Raw genomic sequence first — 13,628 nt, forward strand, 5'->3', positions numbered from 1 at the left:
GTTACCTTTGAGGTATTACGACACACTTCAAAGAGCTGTCATTATGGCCGCAATGGTTCGTTTAGTCGTTAGCGTGAGTTTGCTGCTCGCGTTAACGTTGCCTCTATTTTCTGTCTACGGTCTGCTTCAAAGATCCAAAATCACGCTGGACAACAACGAATACAAAGGGATTTTAATAGCGATAGCTGACGATGTGAAAGAGAATGCTAATCTCCTAGAAAACTTGCAGGTAAGATTCCAAATCAGCGCAAAGAAATTAATATTTCACGCTCACGATATATAAGGGTCCTTGGACGCGAGAAATCACGCGCAATTTCTCTCGATTTTCGACTCTAACAATAGTGACGCTACGAGATACCAGCAAGGTATGGTGTTACATGGTTTTACTCGTAGCGCATTTAAAATTCACCCAGCAACTAATCTTTGTCATAGAGGTATTCTGTGTACTATACCGCCATGTTCTATTGTATTTATTTCAAAAAATCATAATATTGAGCTGTTATTGCCGTTTTAATTTATTCATGGCGTGGGTGTGAAAAACAGAATTGCAACACGGTCAAGTGATAATTTGTACTTTTGTGTATTTTCTAATGTCGGTAGAAATCAAAGTATTGTCTTATGGTACTCTTTATGGCGTCTGTGTCTGACATAGCCAAGATACTGTATAACACTAACTCATATAGGACAAAGTAACTGGGACTGACTTAGGCACGGGAGACTCACAGACTGATGTATCAGTGGCTGGGTCGTGAGACCTAGCCATGGCTCTGTATTCAATAAACAAGTTCAATTTCGACGTCAGCACTCGCCGTCAGTTCCAGCTTCTTTTCTATTGATACGACATGGTGACAGTATGACTTGAAAAGAAGCTGGAATTGTTGTATCAATAGAAAAGAAGCTGGAACTGACGAGACTTGTTAACGTAGAACGTGAGAGAGAGAGAGAGAGAGAGAGAGAGAGAGAGAGAGAGAGAGAGAGAGAGAGAGAGAGAGAGAGAGAGAGAGAGATGTACGTTGTTTCACTTTCATTTATGCCTAACTTACGTGTTTGTCCTGAGTTTTGCTATTTTTGTTTCAAATAGAATATGTCTGACGTTTCTTGTACAAATTCGGAAAAACACTATTGTACACGAAATAATTATTCGAGAAATCCCTAAAGTGGAGCATGAGCAAAAGACTAAATAAAGCTCTATTTTGGTCATGATGTTCATAACAAATTTGCTTAATCACAGACACTCCTTGCCTGTGGCTTAATGTTGTCGTGTCTCTAACTTTATGGGCAATTCACAATTGAAAATAACAAATATACAGTTACAGTGAATAGCCAATGACTGTTATCGTTAAAAGGTACCAATCGATGATTAATCTCTACCTTTGCAGCGTGGGTCAACGGTTCTCAATATAGTGGGACGTGAGATATTCAGCAACACAACACAATTCTTCGGCACGGTGCCAAACTGTCACAAAATAGAGTGCAGTAACATTTAACCGCGTCCATGCGAAGAATGCCTAATTTGCCGTAGACAATGGCGTATAAATACGTCGGATAGGGTAAATGTGGAGTTTTGTAAACAACTTAAAACTTGTGCACATTATGAGCGACTGGAATATGAAGCATTCCACGTCATCAAGGCTCCCGTTCAAAATTATCGATGAACGACAATGATATCATTGTCAACCCAAACGAATGCATGCGAAGATGACTTCTCTATTCGAAAGTGAAAGACTTAAAATTTTGCTCAAACTTTCCTCAGTGAAAATTTCAACCATTCTCTTAACAAAGCAAGACTAAAAATCAGGGGTCACCGTGCAAACTTTGGTACTAGAGAGACAAATAACTTGCGATTTCTCGATATTTGAAATTCAAAATGGCCGCCATACCTGTGTTAACTCTATGGGAAAAAATAAAATTTTCAATTTTCAAAAAACTAAGACGGTGAAAACTTTTCTTTCTCCAAGAGCTTCAAAATGAGCCCCCATAAGTGGTAGGTCAGAAGAAAATTGATTAAATTTGAAGGCCCGAATTTCTGTCCCCTAGGTGCGTTCTACCTTGAGGGAAAAGCGAAGGGCTAGGCTGACGGTGCTGTCGTCTTTCTCTAGACTACTTTTGCTACTTGAAAGTTAATTGGAAATGCCGCTTGTTTCTGCTACTTTCTGCAGCATAGATACAAGGTGTTGAGATTGCACTGTTTCGATTGCAATCGCGTCGGAGTGCCCCTGTACACTAGAAAAAGGGTGAAAAAATTGATGACGTACAACATGGATTATGTGAGTTGTTCGTCACCACAAAAGGTGGCTAGCTTGGCCAGTTCACAAATATGCAGCTTATTTACTTTCACCGAGTTTGACCATAAAGCCACCACAGAGGTATTTAAGGTCAAAGGAGTACCACTCCTATCATCTGTCATGCACTAATGGACCCCTCAACGAGCCACAAAGAAAACTGAGGGATACTGAGTATCGGAGCTTACAAACGCTCATGAATAGTAAGTCATGGTACATCGGGCAATAGAACGTTGTTACAAGCGGCGAGGTGTTGGTAGATACTCACTGACTCATGACTGCTTATTATTGCTTACCTGAAGGCTGCACATATATAAACCAGACGGCGCACATGTAGTTTTTGAGTTAATATATTTGGGCTTACGGTGTGTAACTTTGTGTAATTTCTAGGCACAACAAATAAAAATAAAACTTCACACCCAAAATCAACAAAAAATTACATAAATCGATTATCATATACGTAATCGTTGTAAGCTGTTAAGGCACTTATTCATATTCTTACATGTATGCAAACAGGAGATCCTCACAGGTGCCTCAGGCGCCCTCTATCGGGCAACGAAACAACGAGCCTTCTTCAAGGAAATTACTATCTTACTGCCGAACACGTGGAGCAACGACTTAGTCAATGTTGAAGCCACAAGTGAGATATTTGACGCCGCCAACGCCATTGTAACGAAACACGAGAACGTCGGGAGAGAAACACCGTACACCAATCAGTTTGGTTCTTGTGGAGAAGAAGCTGAGTATATACACCTGACAGACAAGTTTATTCTGGACAAACAATGGACAGTTGACACTTATGGTGACCCAGGTATATAGTCATACTGGCATTTTAAAGACGTTGGGCCTGCGTTTTGGCTGTTCTTATGATTTTACTGACATAGGCATATCAATAAAAATCTCTCTAAATGATGCTGGAATCTCCGAAAATGAGCCACAGCGAATTCATTATGTATATTTAGTTTTTAGGCAGATTTCGTACTAGTTCTTAAGTTTTAAAATTGTGAACTGTTAACAAAGAAAATTATTTGAAGTAAAGCTCTTACCAAAGAAAAATATACGCACCAAAATTATTCTACAGTGTGATTTAGACTGCAGGAATACTAGGATTTTTTTTAATTTCATCGCTTGGGATCGAGCTTTCAATATTGAAGAGCTTTTCTGTCGGCAACTGATACTCGAATAGAAAACAAAAATAGTAAATCATTTCGAAGCCATCTTTTCGTTTTGTTTGTAATTGTTTTTGTTTTTGTGTGTCTGCTGATGTCAGACATCTGACGCGAGAAATTGCAGTTATTCGTCGGTAATTAGCTTTTCTCTACTTTCAGCAAAAGTGATCGTGCACGAATGGGGTCACTTGCGATGGGGACTTTTTAATGAGTACGCCACCAACTCCTTCGAACGATTCTACTTGGATGACAAGGGTAACGTTGAACCAACACGATGTTCGCGGGCTGTGATTGGGAAGTCGTACGATTCTGAGACGGGGATACGTTGTAACGTGAACCCTAAGAGCGGTAAACGACCTGGCAAATATTGCCGTTTCCTTCCCACCATGCCTAATAGAGCGACAGGCTCGTATCTGTTTATGAGTTTCTTAAACTCGGTAGGTTAAACAATTAATCTTCCAATGTTTAATTTGGTGAGAGAGTTCACAGGGTGTAGCCACAAACTTTTCAATGTAAAGTCAGAAAATTAACTTGAGCATTATCCGACCAAATTTAATATCTGTCAAACAAAGGTTGAAAACAGAATTCACTGGAAACATCATGGAGGAAAGAGCAATCGCATTGTACGCGTACGATCCAAAGTTTACCGAGCGACTTTCGATGGCTCTCTGACTGGAAATTTAAACGAGTAAGGCAGTTGGCCGTCTATCGACTTAACCGCAAAATAACATACACTGGGAACAAAACGTACTTGTCGATCAGCAAGTTACACAATTTGTCGGCTCATTGCAACAATAACAGGTTCACTTCTACAAAATACTACTATTGCCGCCATCTTAAATCGTAAGTTTCCTTACCAAAGTTGGCAGGAGGGCTAAAACTTCATTTTCGGCAATTTCGTTAACTGTAGACAATCCCTCGAATCGATGAAAAAAGTATACATGATGTACGTTCTGACTTTTTTGTCCACAGTTGGAACTCAAATAAATCGATCATGGTGAGGCGGGTAAGCAAGGCTTGCCGTCAAATATTTTCTGCTTTAAGATGGTAACAAATGTCAACGATTTCTATAATGTTTTCGCTTATTTTTTCATTCCATTCCCAGTAACTCCGTATATGAAAAAATAACAAACGAACACGTCTAGATGTGCATTTATATTTCAATTTTATTAGTTTTCCTTCACAAAGGAAACTACCAATTTAAAATATGTCTCCCATAACTATAAATATAGCATATCACCGCACTCTTTCAGGTTGTTGAATTCTGTCATAGTGACGTCACTGGTGATCCATTGTCCCTTCACAATGCCATGGCTCCTAACCAACAGAACATACAGTGTTCATACAGGAGTGCCTGGGACGTAATGCTGGAGTCAGAAGATTTCAAGAATGACAGCAATCCAGCCCGGCAAGTGACTGACACCACGCCGACTTTCCGTGTTGTGAAAATTGCCCCACTCCGAATCGTCTTGGTACTGGACGTCTCGGGAAGCATGGATGATGTAAGCTTCTTTTGATATTATGACATCTTCTCAAATTATTGGTTGTCTTACTAGACTTCAAAGTTTGTCGCACAACAAATTTAAAATATACATTTAAAGCACTGGTATTTTTGTCTTTTTGTTTTAATCATTTTTATCTTTAACATGAGATCATATTATTTTCCTCTCATCATTAGTTCAAGCTCAAAATTACAATCATCTATTAATATCATAAGTTATATCAGTGTTAACATGTCTTTTCATGTCATGGCCAAACATTATCGGGCAAATATGTGATTCATTGTTCTAATTGCTATTTTAAAAGTACCACAATAATAGCCAAAACAGTATCTGCCAAATTGAATTCAGTATCTGCCATGTCACGGAGTTGACAGTTGTACGATGTCTAAGATTTAATATGAAACAATATAGTGGTGGCCACATTCTTTGGTGCACTGTAAAATGTATTCATTTACATGTACATTCACATTTACATTACTTTTTTCAATATGATACCAAGCATACATACTGCACATCTCTTGATAAGTACACCAACATGACATAAAAAATTGAAATTTAAATGACGAAATACTGTTAGGAGATATGCCAATAATGGGGCTCTCACTTCAGCTGAGCTTATGAAGTTGAACTTGCCATAATTGAAAATGCCAGGTCACAAGGATTGAAATCTAGGATATAAAATTTTGATCCAGAGGACATATCTTTTGAACTTAGGGAAATTCTGCTATCCGAGTCGAAACCTATGTATTTTATTTGACAAGAAAACGTCGACATGCTATCACCATTACTTTACTTCGACCCAGTCAAAGATTCATTTAAAATCTGATGAGTGGATTTGCAGCGAAATGAGGAGGATGTGTAATATAAACATTTTGTCAGATACTAGTCTTACAGGCGTCATCCTTATATATTTTTTTTCACTATTTCATTACACCTGTCACCGCCGAATCTTCCCTCTCAGAACGATCGCATTGGTACTCTGAATCAACTAGCCACAAAATACATTCAAGCGACTGTTCCTGACGGTCATTCTGTCGGAATTGTTGAGTTCGAAAACGATGCAGTAATTACATCAGATCTACGGGAACTGCAGGACGATAAGGATCGTGACGAGTTGGCAAATCTACTCCCAAAGACAACAAGAGAAGCCACGTGTATAGGATGTGGATTGGAAAGTGGTATAGATGTAAGTAATAATAGAAAGATATGATTTAATACCCTGTCACTGTACAGAGTAATATAGGCCTGCTCATGATGTTTTATGAAAAATCGGCATTCAAAATATGCATTCAACAAATGATTACACAAAATGCAAAATAAATGTGTTATTTTAATATTCGTAATTATATTATAGCTTTGTCAATACCAGTGAATTTTGTGACGTCATATCCATACATTATTACTGATAATGTATTCCATTATTCAGCATTGCGGCCCCACAGCGAGCAAATTCTCTTTTGGAAAACGAAAAAAGGACTGCGCATTTAAAAGGAGGGAAAGTATCGGATAAACCATGTAATACACAAAACTATAAATCTTGATAATCGTTCACAATATTGATAATAATGTCTTACTGTACGATTTATCACATTTTTTGAGTCCTCGCGCACGCATTTGTCGTCTGTCTGGCTGGCGCTCAGCATACACTGGTTGTATTACTACGTTTGTTTACAACATAGTACGCTTCGTTGCCGTATAGGTGAAACAGAACTCAGTACGTTTGCAAACTCCTAGACGATACTGGGTTTGACACATGGCATATTATGCATGTCAGTGGCCATGTAAACGATGCAAGCGTGAAAGGCTACTCGAACCAGCCGTAAACGAGCCAACAACGGCAGCTTGCTGTCATCATGGATGTAAAAATCGGAAGTGTCTACGGACATACTACGGAGCCATTCAAAGTCTCTGTCCAAGGTCAGCTACTACCAACAATCATGACGACCGTGGACTCTCCGTTGATCTAACATCTCGGCCACCTAATTCTGATGCATTGACTGTAATCGGAGACAACTTTCATTCATTGTTTTTTCTCCATGTCTGTGATTTTACCTTGCCTTGTTCTCGATATCGCGACGGTACCGAAGCCCTCCAGTATGTTTGTCAACTGTACCTTTCAAGCACCCGTTTACGTCAAGTTCTGTCGTTCGCCGAAATAAAATAGCTCTTCTCAAGAGGCCATCGAAAATTAAATTTATAGACACAATTATTATTGAAATATAAACATTTGAATAACAATGTTGAACTCTGTTGATATCGTTAGCAATGAAATTGATCAGCTGATACCATGCAGCTCGCTGATCATACTGATGTCGATGCATGAACATTCCGTTTTTTTCCATCTCTGGCATTTCACCGTGTCGACTTTTTGAATGGCATGATATTTAAAGGTGATGTTTCAAGTTTGATATAGACGGTAGGGATGCAGTTACTTTTCATTTCCTTCGAAAATACATCGTTTTTCAATTCAAAATGAACCGTGAAAGTGCTGGTCATTTTTTGTGCTGAACGTGCGTGTTCAGTGCAGTGCACTGTGCAGTGTGGAGTCAGGGCCGATCATGCTGGACGACGCTCACTGGCTTCAAACTCAGTTTAAATTTCCTTTTTTATTCGTTTTCTACAACTACAAATTCACTGGCATTGCCAAAACTATAAAATAATAGCAATAATGCACCCCCTCCCGGCCCATAATGGACTCAAGCAAACTTTGCACTTCATAATGTACTCGGCTTCGCCTCGTACATTATGTCGTGCAAAGTTTGCTTTCGTCCATTATGGGCCGGGAGGGGGTGCATTATTGCTTTTATATATATATATGTATATATATATATATATATATATATATATATATATATATATATATCCCGTTATTTTTCAAATACCATATATAATATGCCAGAAGAACAACATATTTGAATGGTCCTGACTTATTCAGAAACCAATTGATCAATCAATAAATCTACAGACACACATAACTTACATTAAAATGTTGGAAGTGACGATTTTATGCGCATATTTGTAGCCGCCATAGACGTTTCCACATACTTTTACTGAAAGGTTCTGGAGAAGGATGGGCATTCTGCTCGTGGTGGCATTCTTGTTTTGATCACTGACGGTGAAGAAAATAGGGAACCGTACATAAATGAAGTCAAGCCATCTCTGATAAGTAAAGGGGTCTGCGTTGACACTTTGGCATTCGGTACGTCAGCAGATGAGAAGTTGCTGAGTCTATCCGAAGACACGTGTGGACTATCATTTCTTTACAGTGAGGACGTCAGCTCTACTGGACTGAGCGATGCGTTCTCCGCTACAATTACCTCCAGAATTGGAGGAAGCTCAAATTCGTCGTTCGAAGTGAGTTATTTAATTTCCTTCGCTTCTCACCAATCCAAATAGGTTTATTTTGTGAAGAGACGTAGTCAGTGCACGATATGTTCGTTTTCGGCCGTAACTTTTCAAGCACTTGAAAGAGCTTTTGTTACACATATTCGCAAAAGAAAGCAGAATCATCTACATTTCTCTCAGACAAATACTTGCCGTTCCACTAATTCTTGTAGAGATCTCTATTAGGAACATGAAATAGCATCATGTGCAATGTACAACCAAATCGAGTATAAATGAAAAGTGTAACAATCAGCTAAACAAACGATACAGCACAGTGCTCTACGGTAGAATGGCTGCGTTGTCATTATGGTGTCCTGATAGTTTCGAGTTGTGCTTACAGCTTTTATCATTTTTTTTCAACGTAGCTGTACAGTGAGAAGCAGGCTATACCTTCAACTGACACGTTAAAGGGCACCATCGTCATAGATTCAACAATCGGCAAAAGCACGAAGTTTTTCTTTCTGTGGACTACGTCACCGATTTCCGTTGTGCTGTACAGACCGAACGGGACCGCTATTGACGAAACATCGCTTGACTACGAGCGCAACGATGGAGCGCGGACCGTGTCGATTGAGATAACTGGCATCGCGGAGGTATGACTGTAAACATTATATATTACTTATACTTACCTTGACGTAGTTTTCTATTCAACATTTTAACTAGATCATTCCGCTGAAGGGATAGTGTATTAGCCCGCTCTAACTGAGTACACTAAGTTCTGAATTTTACAAAATATAGTGCTTATAGTTCAAAACTGAGGCTGTGACATCTGCTATAACGACATACATGTACATGTAGGTCATCGCTGAGCGACGCTCACAAACCAATAGACCTATAGTCAGAAGAGGACCTGTAAGACCTGTAAAATAGACACAGCCTTATTATAGAATATTGAAGAAAATATTATAAACTCATACAGTTGAATACGTGTCGTGGTTTTTTACTATAAGTAGAACTGAATTAATGTCGACGAAATTTTTATGGAAAATCACAAGGATGCTGACAAGTCAAGCAATACACTCTTATCAGTTTTTGATTACTTTTCAAAAATTATTTGAAATCAATTGCTAATATTCTGGAAATGCAAAAGTAATTACTGCTGTTGTCGTTCCATAGAAGAATAGGGTTGTTGGAAATACTATCGTAACGGTTTCTATACCAACCTAACTACTTTCACGAGCCTGACTGACAATTTATAGTCACTTTTAAAAAATTGCCGCTCAATTACTGTCGTTGCTCTATAGCTTTGCGAAGCGTCTCAGACTCTCAGGAACTACACTATTATTTAATATTTCCCATGCATGAGTCATTTTCAAAAATAGTGAAAATATTTCAACTATATAAAAATACACAGAAATTAATGCGTTTTTCCCAAATGCTTGCGATGAAGTATTTTGGTATAACAATTTGCATTTTGAAGCGAGTTTTTGCAACTTACAAGAAGGCCCTACCCTCCACTGTGAACATTGACCAAGGCGTTCTTACCATGGCGATTATTTTGTAGTCCGGTACTTGGCTGTATGAAGTAACCGCTAATCAGAGTCAACAAGTCGAAATATCTGTACAATCCAACGTAAGGGAGGACACACAGCCTATTCGAGTTACGACAACGACCAGCAACTCTCTGATCACTGAAACGCCGGCCATGACTAACATGTACGCACAGGTTCAGCGAGGATACGCACCAATAGTAAAAGCAGACGTGGTGGCGACAGTGGAAAGACCACAGCCTCACTCACCAGTAAAAGTTAATCTTCTCGACAATGGAGCAGGTATTGTTTCCATCTTTAAGTTAAAATATTTGGTATTTTAGTGAGTGTTATTCTGTTGGTTATTTGTGATGAAAGTGAGTTCTAGAGTTAGGGATTTACATCATTCAAGATCTATTGATTGCCAGTTAATTGCATTTCTCAAAACATGTTGGTGAGGTAACGTTTTCACTCTACAACCCGAGCAAAAGTGCATCATACCATCTTCCAAGGTTCTTGCTTCTATGCGGAAATTATATATGGTTGGCCTATGTGGAGAATTGTTGGCTGAGCTCTCGGGAAACACTTCGTCATTGTTCATGTTTTGTAGGCATTATTAGTAGGAGTCTTGGAAGAACGCAGTTACTGTATTGTATTCGTATTTTATTACTTTGTTTTCGAATTTCTCATCAGGAGCGGATTTCACTGAAGATGACGGAGTATATTCCGGTGTGTTCTTGGACTTTGTGAACGCAACGTGCCCAAATTGTCGATACAATGTCAAAGTCACCGCGGGTGACACTGATGGCACAGCTCAAGTTCCCATTTCGACGTTCACCGGTGGAGTATTGCCTATTCGACCACGTGAGTGTGCTATGTTTTTAACAATATTTTACTTTGTTTTGTCTGCTTCGCATTTATTCTATGATTTCTTGAATAAAGCACAATATAACGTACTGACGTGTCTGTTCTTTCTTCTCTCTCTACCCCTCTCTCTTCATCTCTACCTGTGATTGTCTGTATGATTTTCTCTGTCTCTCCTGTCTTTTCCTCTCTCTGTTCTGTCTGTATCTGTTTGTCTGCATTTCTGTATGTCTCCCTCCTCTCTCTCAGCTAATCGTATCGACGAGAATACCAACATTACCGAACCGGTTGGTCCATTTTATAGAGTGACGTCTGGTGGAGTTATTCAAGCACCCTTGGCAATACCTCCTGGTGACAACTTCCCGCCATCCCGAATCACAGACCTGAGAGTTGCCGCCACATCGTATGACAACCAAACGGTCACCTTAGCTTGGACAGCACCCGGTAATGACCTTGATCGAGGGACAGGTAAGGTAGATTTGGAAACTTAGTGCTTGCTTCAGAATGACATTTTTTATTTGGAAGCACACAGTATTACAATTTATTTTGTGTGGAGACTAATTTCGAAGACCAGTATATGGGCTATTTAATATTTTTTGTTTAAATTTGTTCACATCTTGTTCGTCAACTTGTCATTTCCTTTGTTTATACTAAAATTGTCCATTGGATAATCAAGAGTACATTGACGTTTTTTCAGCTTCCGAATATCATCTCAGGTACAGCGAGATCTTCGAAGTGTTTTATAAAAACTTTACGAACGGCATGAAAGTGTCAAATTCGAATCTCACTGTCGGTAACTTGTCATCTCCGAAGACCTTCGGCGAAATGGAAACGATGACGGTTCTGATGCCAAGCAAAGATGAGAACATCACGTACTTCTTCGCCATCCGAGCACGGGACGCCCCAGGCAATGTAGGACCACCGTCGAATATTGTTTCGGCCACTATTGTATATGATGACCCGGATGAAATCATCAACATCACGACCGAGTCTCTGGACACAACGCTTGACACTGAAACGGAAGCAGACATGCAGAGCGGGCAAATATCGATTTTTCTAATCATTGGTTGCTCTGTAGCAGGTGCCCTGCTTGTGATCGTAGTGGCAATTATCTTGTCTAAGTGCTTGATTAAAAACAAGAAGTATTTGCCCGATAAAGAAGGGGTAGAGAACATCGCTTTTTAAGCTGCCGAGTGATCATCCGTTCAGTGCAACAGTGATACCAAGATCCTATCACGTCTAGTCACAGGTGGCTGTGAAAAGGACTCTGGGGAATGAATATGTTCTATTCCCCGTTTTCGATCTGTAATGATTCAAATAAAACGACGTTCTCCTCTCATTTTACTTAACGCTTAACATCACAATCATTGATTATTTGAACCCACACTGTTATTATCAGTCAACCAACAGTACTTAGAGGCCTAACGAATTGACCTTATCGGAGGATTAGTTTCAATCGGAGGACATCACGCCATAGTGAATGGTGACTGAGGACTGAGCATAAAGCATATAAAATTTCTAGGAACTCTTTTAACTGCTCCCCGTGGATAAGCTAAGGTAAATGTAAATAACACGTATATATCGTAACAAGATTTAACTATAATGACAGAACCAATATTACGCATTTATAATACATTCTGACAATCTTAACGTGATTTTCCATATCCAGTAATGGGAAATCTATAACAAATTACAATTACAGCAAGTTATACTAGTTTATCAAATGATGTAACTGCATTTCTAATTTTATTTTATACAATATATGTGATCACCATTGTTAGTCCATGTTACTCATAAATTTCCCATTATTGTATGAAAATGTTTTAGATAGGCTGTGTTCGCCTGAACAGAGGCAATACTCAGCATATATGTCATTGGAGAATATGGAATCCACATCTTTGCATCACCTAAACGACTCTCACAATATGTAATCCTGCATCTATCCATTGAATTTCAGTCATTCAGTATAACGCATATATTCAACTAAGTTTAGATTTTAGTTATTTGAAATCTTGGTAACATTTCCTTAATGTCGTTCAAGACACTCCATACTCAATTGAATGATGTTGATAATTGTCATTGCATTTAAGCACAAACATTTCCTTGGTAAATTAAAATCAAACTGACGAATAGAAATTTAGAATCAAGTCCAACATAAAAGAACTCATGGAAATGCTGTAGTGGCAAGTTCGAAGTAGGATGACGGGCGAGGCTTAATGAGCCCGTTAATTTTGGCTTTCCTCACGCCCGTGGCCATAAAATAAACGTTAATGGTCAGCGCGGAGTCTGTTATTTCCATTATATTATCCATTATATTATCAACGAAGCCAAGAAAACCGTCAAAATTTTAAAAAAGTTCCCACTCAAAAGACAACGGGGCCCCAGAACTTGTCAGTGAGTAGTACGCTATAAAAAATTGCAAAAATCCAGAGATTTTTAAAAAAGTGTCTAAACTTGGCCCACAAGTACTCCTTTGTGATTTATTATGATTGTACAAATCACATTATACGTTTTAGCTGTAAAGTTATGATGTTTACGATCTTATTCATATTCACGGGCATGTAACAAACCATTATTGTGTATTTTGGGGCAGTCACGAGGTTCAGCTTGACAGGGCATGGTAATATAATTAATTTTAGAGTGTCATGAATACTGTCTAGTACTTATTCTCGTCTGGAATTATGGAATAATGTAAGTTTTCCTTACGAATAATTTACAAAAACGCCATGCCCAAGCTGGGCACTTAAAAAAATGGGATCCGACGTCGGGAGTAAGATTTGAAGCAATTTCAATACACTTAGAAACAATAATCGGTCTGAACTATAGTGACCACGGTTCATGTTCATTTGTTTTATGTCATGTTTTAGGTGATTTTTTACTAACTCGTACCTGCAATAAATTTGTACCGCAATATATTCTAATTGAAACAAGTACTAAAGTGCTTTAAACAAATTAAAC

The 13,628-nt window shown here is 38.7% G+C and overlaps 1 protein-coding gene across 1 annotated transcript; it reads left to right on the top strand.

Annotated features, from left to right (window-relative positions):
• Positions 1 to 3: 3 nt before the first annotated feature.
• On the top strand, positions 4 to 13,600 carry LOC139134714 (calcium-activated chloride channel regulator 1-like). Its single transcript, XM_070701687.1, has 11 exons — positions 4 to 229; positions 2,799 to 3,093; positions 3,611 to 3,888; positions 4,705 to 4,953; positions 5,915 to 6,139; positions 8,011 to 8,307; positions 8,703 to 8,930; positions 9,842 to 10,109; positions 10,500 to 10,670; positions 10,920 to 11,138; positions 11,368 to 13,600. Exons 1-11 carry the CDS (start codon positions 44 to 46, stop codon positions 11,853 to 11,855), a joined length of 2,904 nt encoding a protein of 967 aa, XP_070557788.1. The 5' UTR covers positions 4 to 43; the 3' UTR covers positions 11,856 to 13,600.
• Positions 13,601 to 13,628: the final 28 nt, after the last annotated feature.

The sequence above is a fragment of the Ptychodera flava genome, chromosome 6 (genome assembly GCF_041260155.1).
Source record: "Ptychodera flava strain L36383 chromosome 6, AS_Pfla_20210202, whole genome shotgun sequence".
Lineage (NCBI taxonomy): Eukaryota > Metazoa > Hemichordata > Enteropneusta > Ptychoderidae > Ptychodera > Ptychodera flava.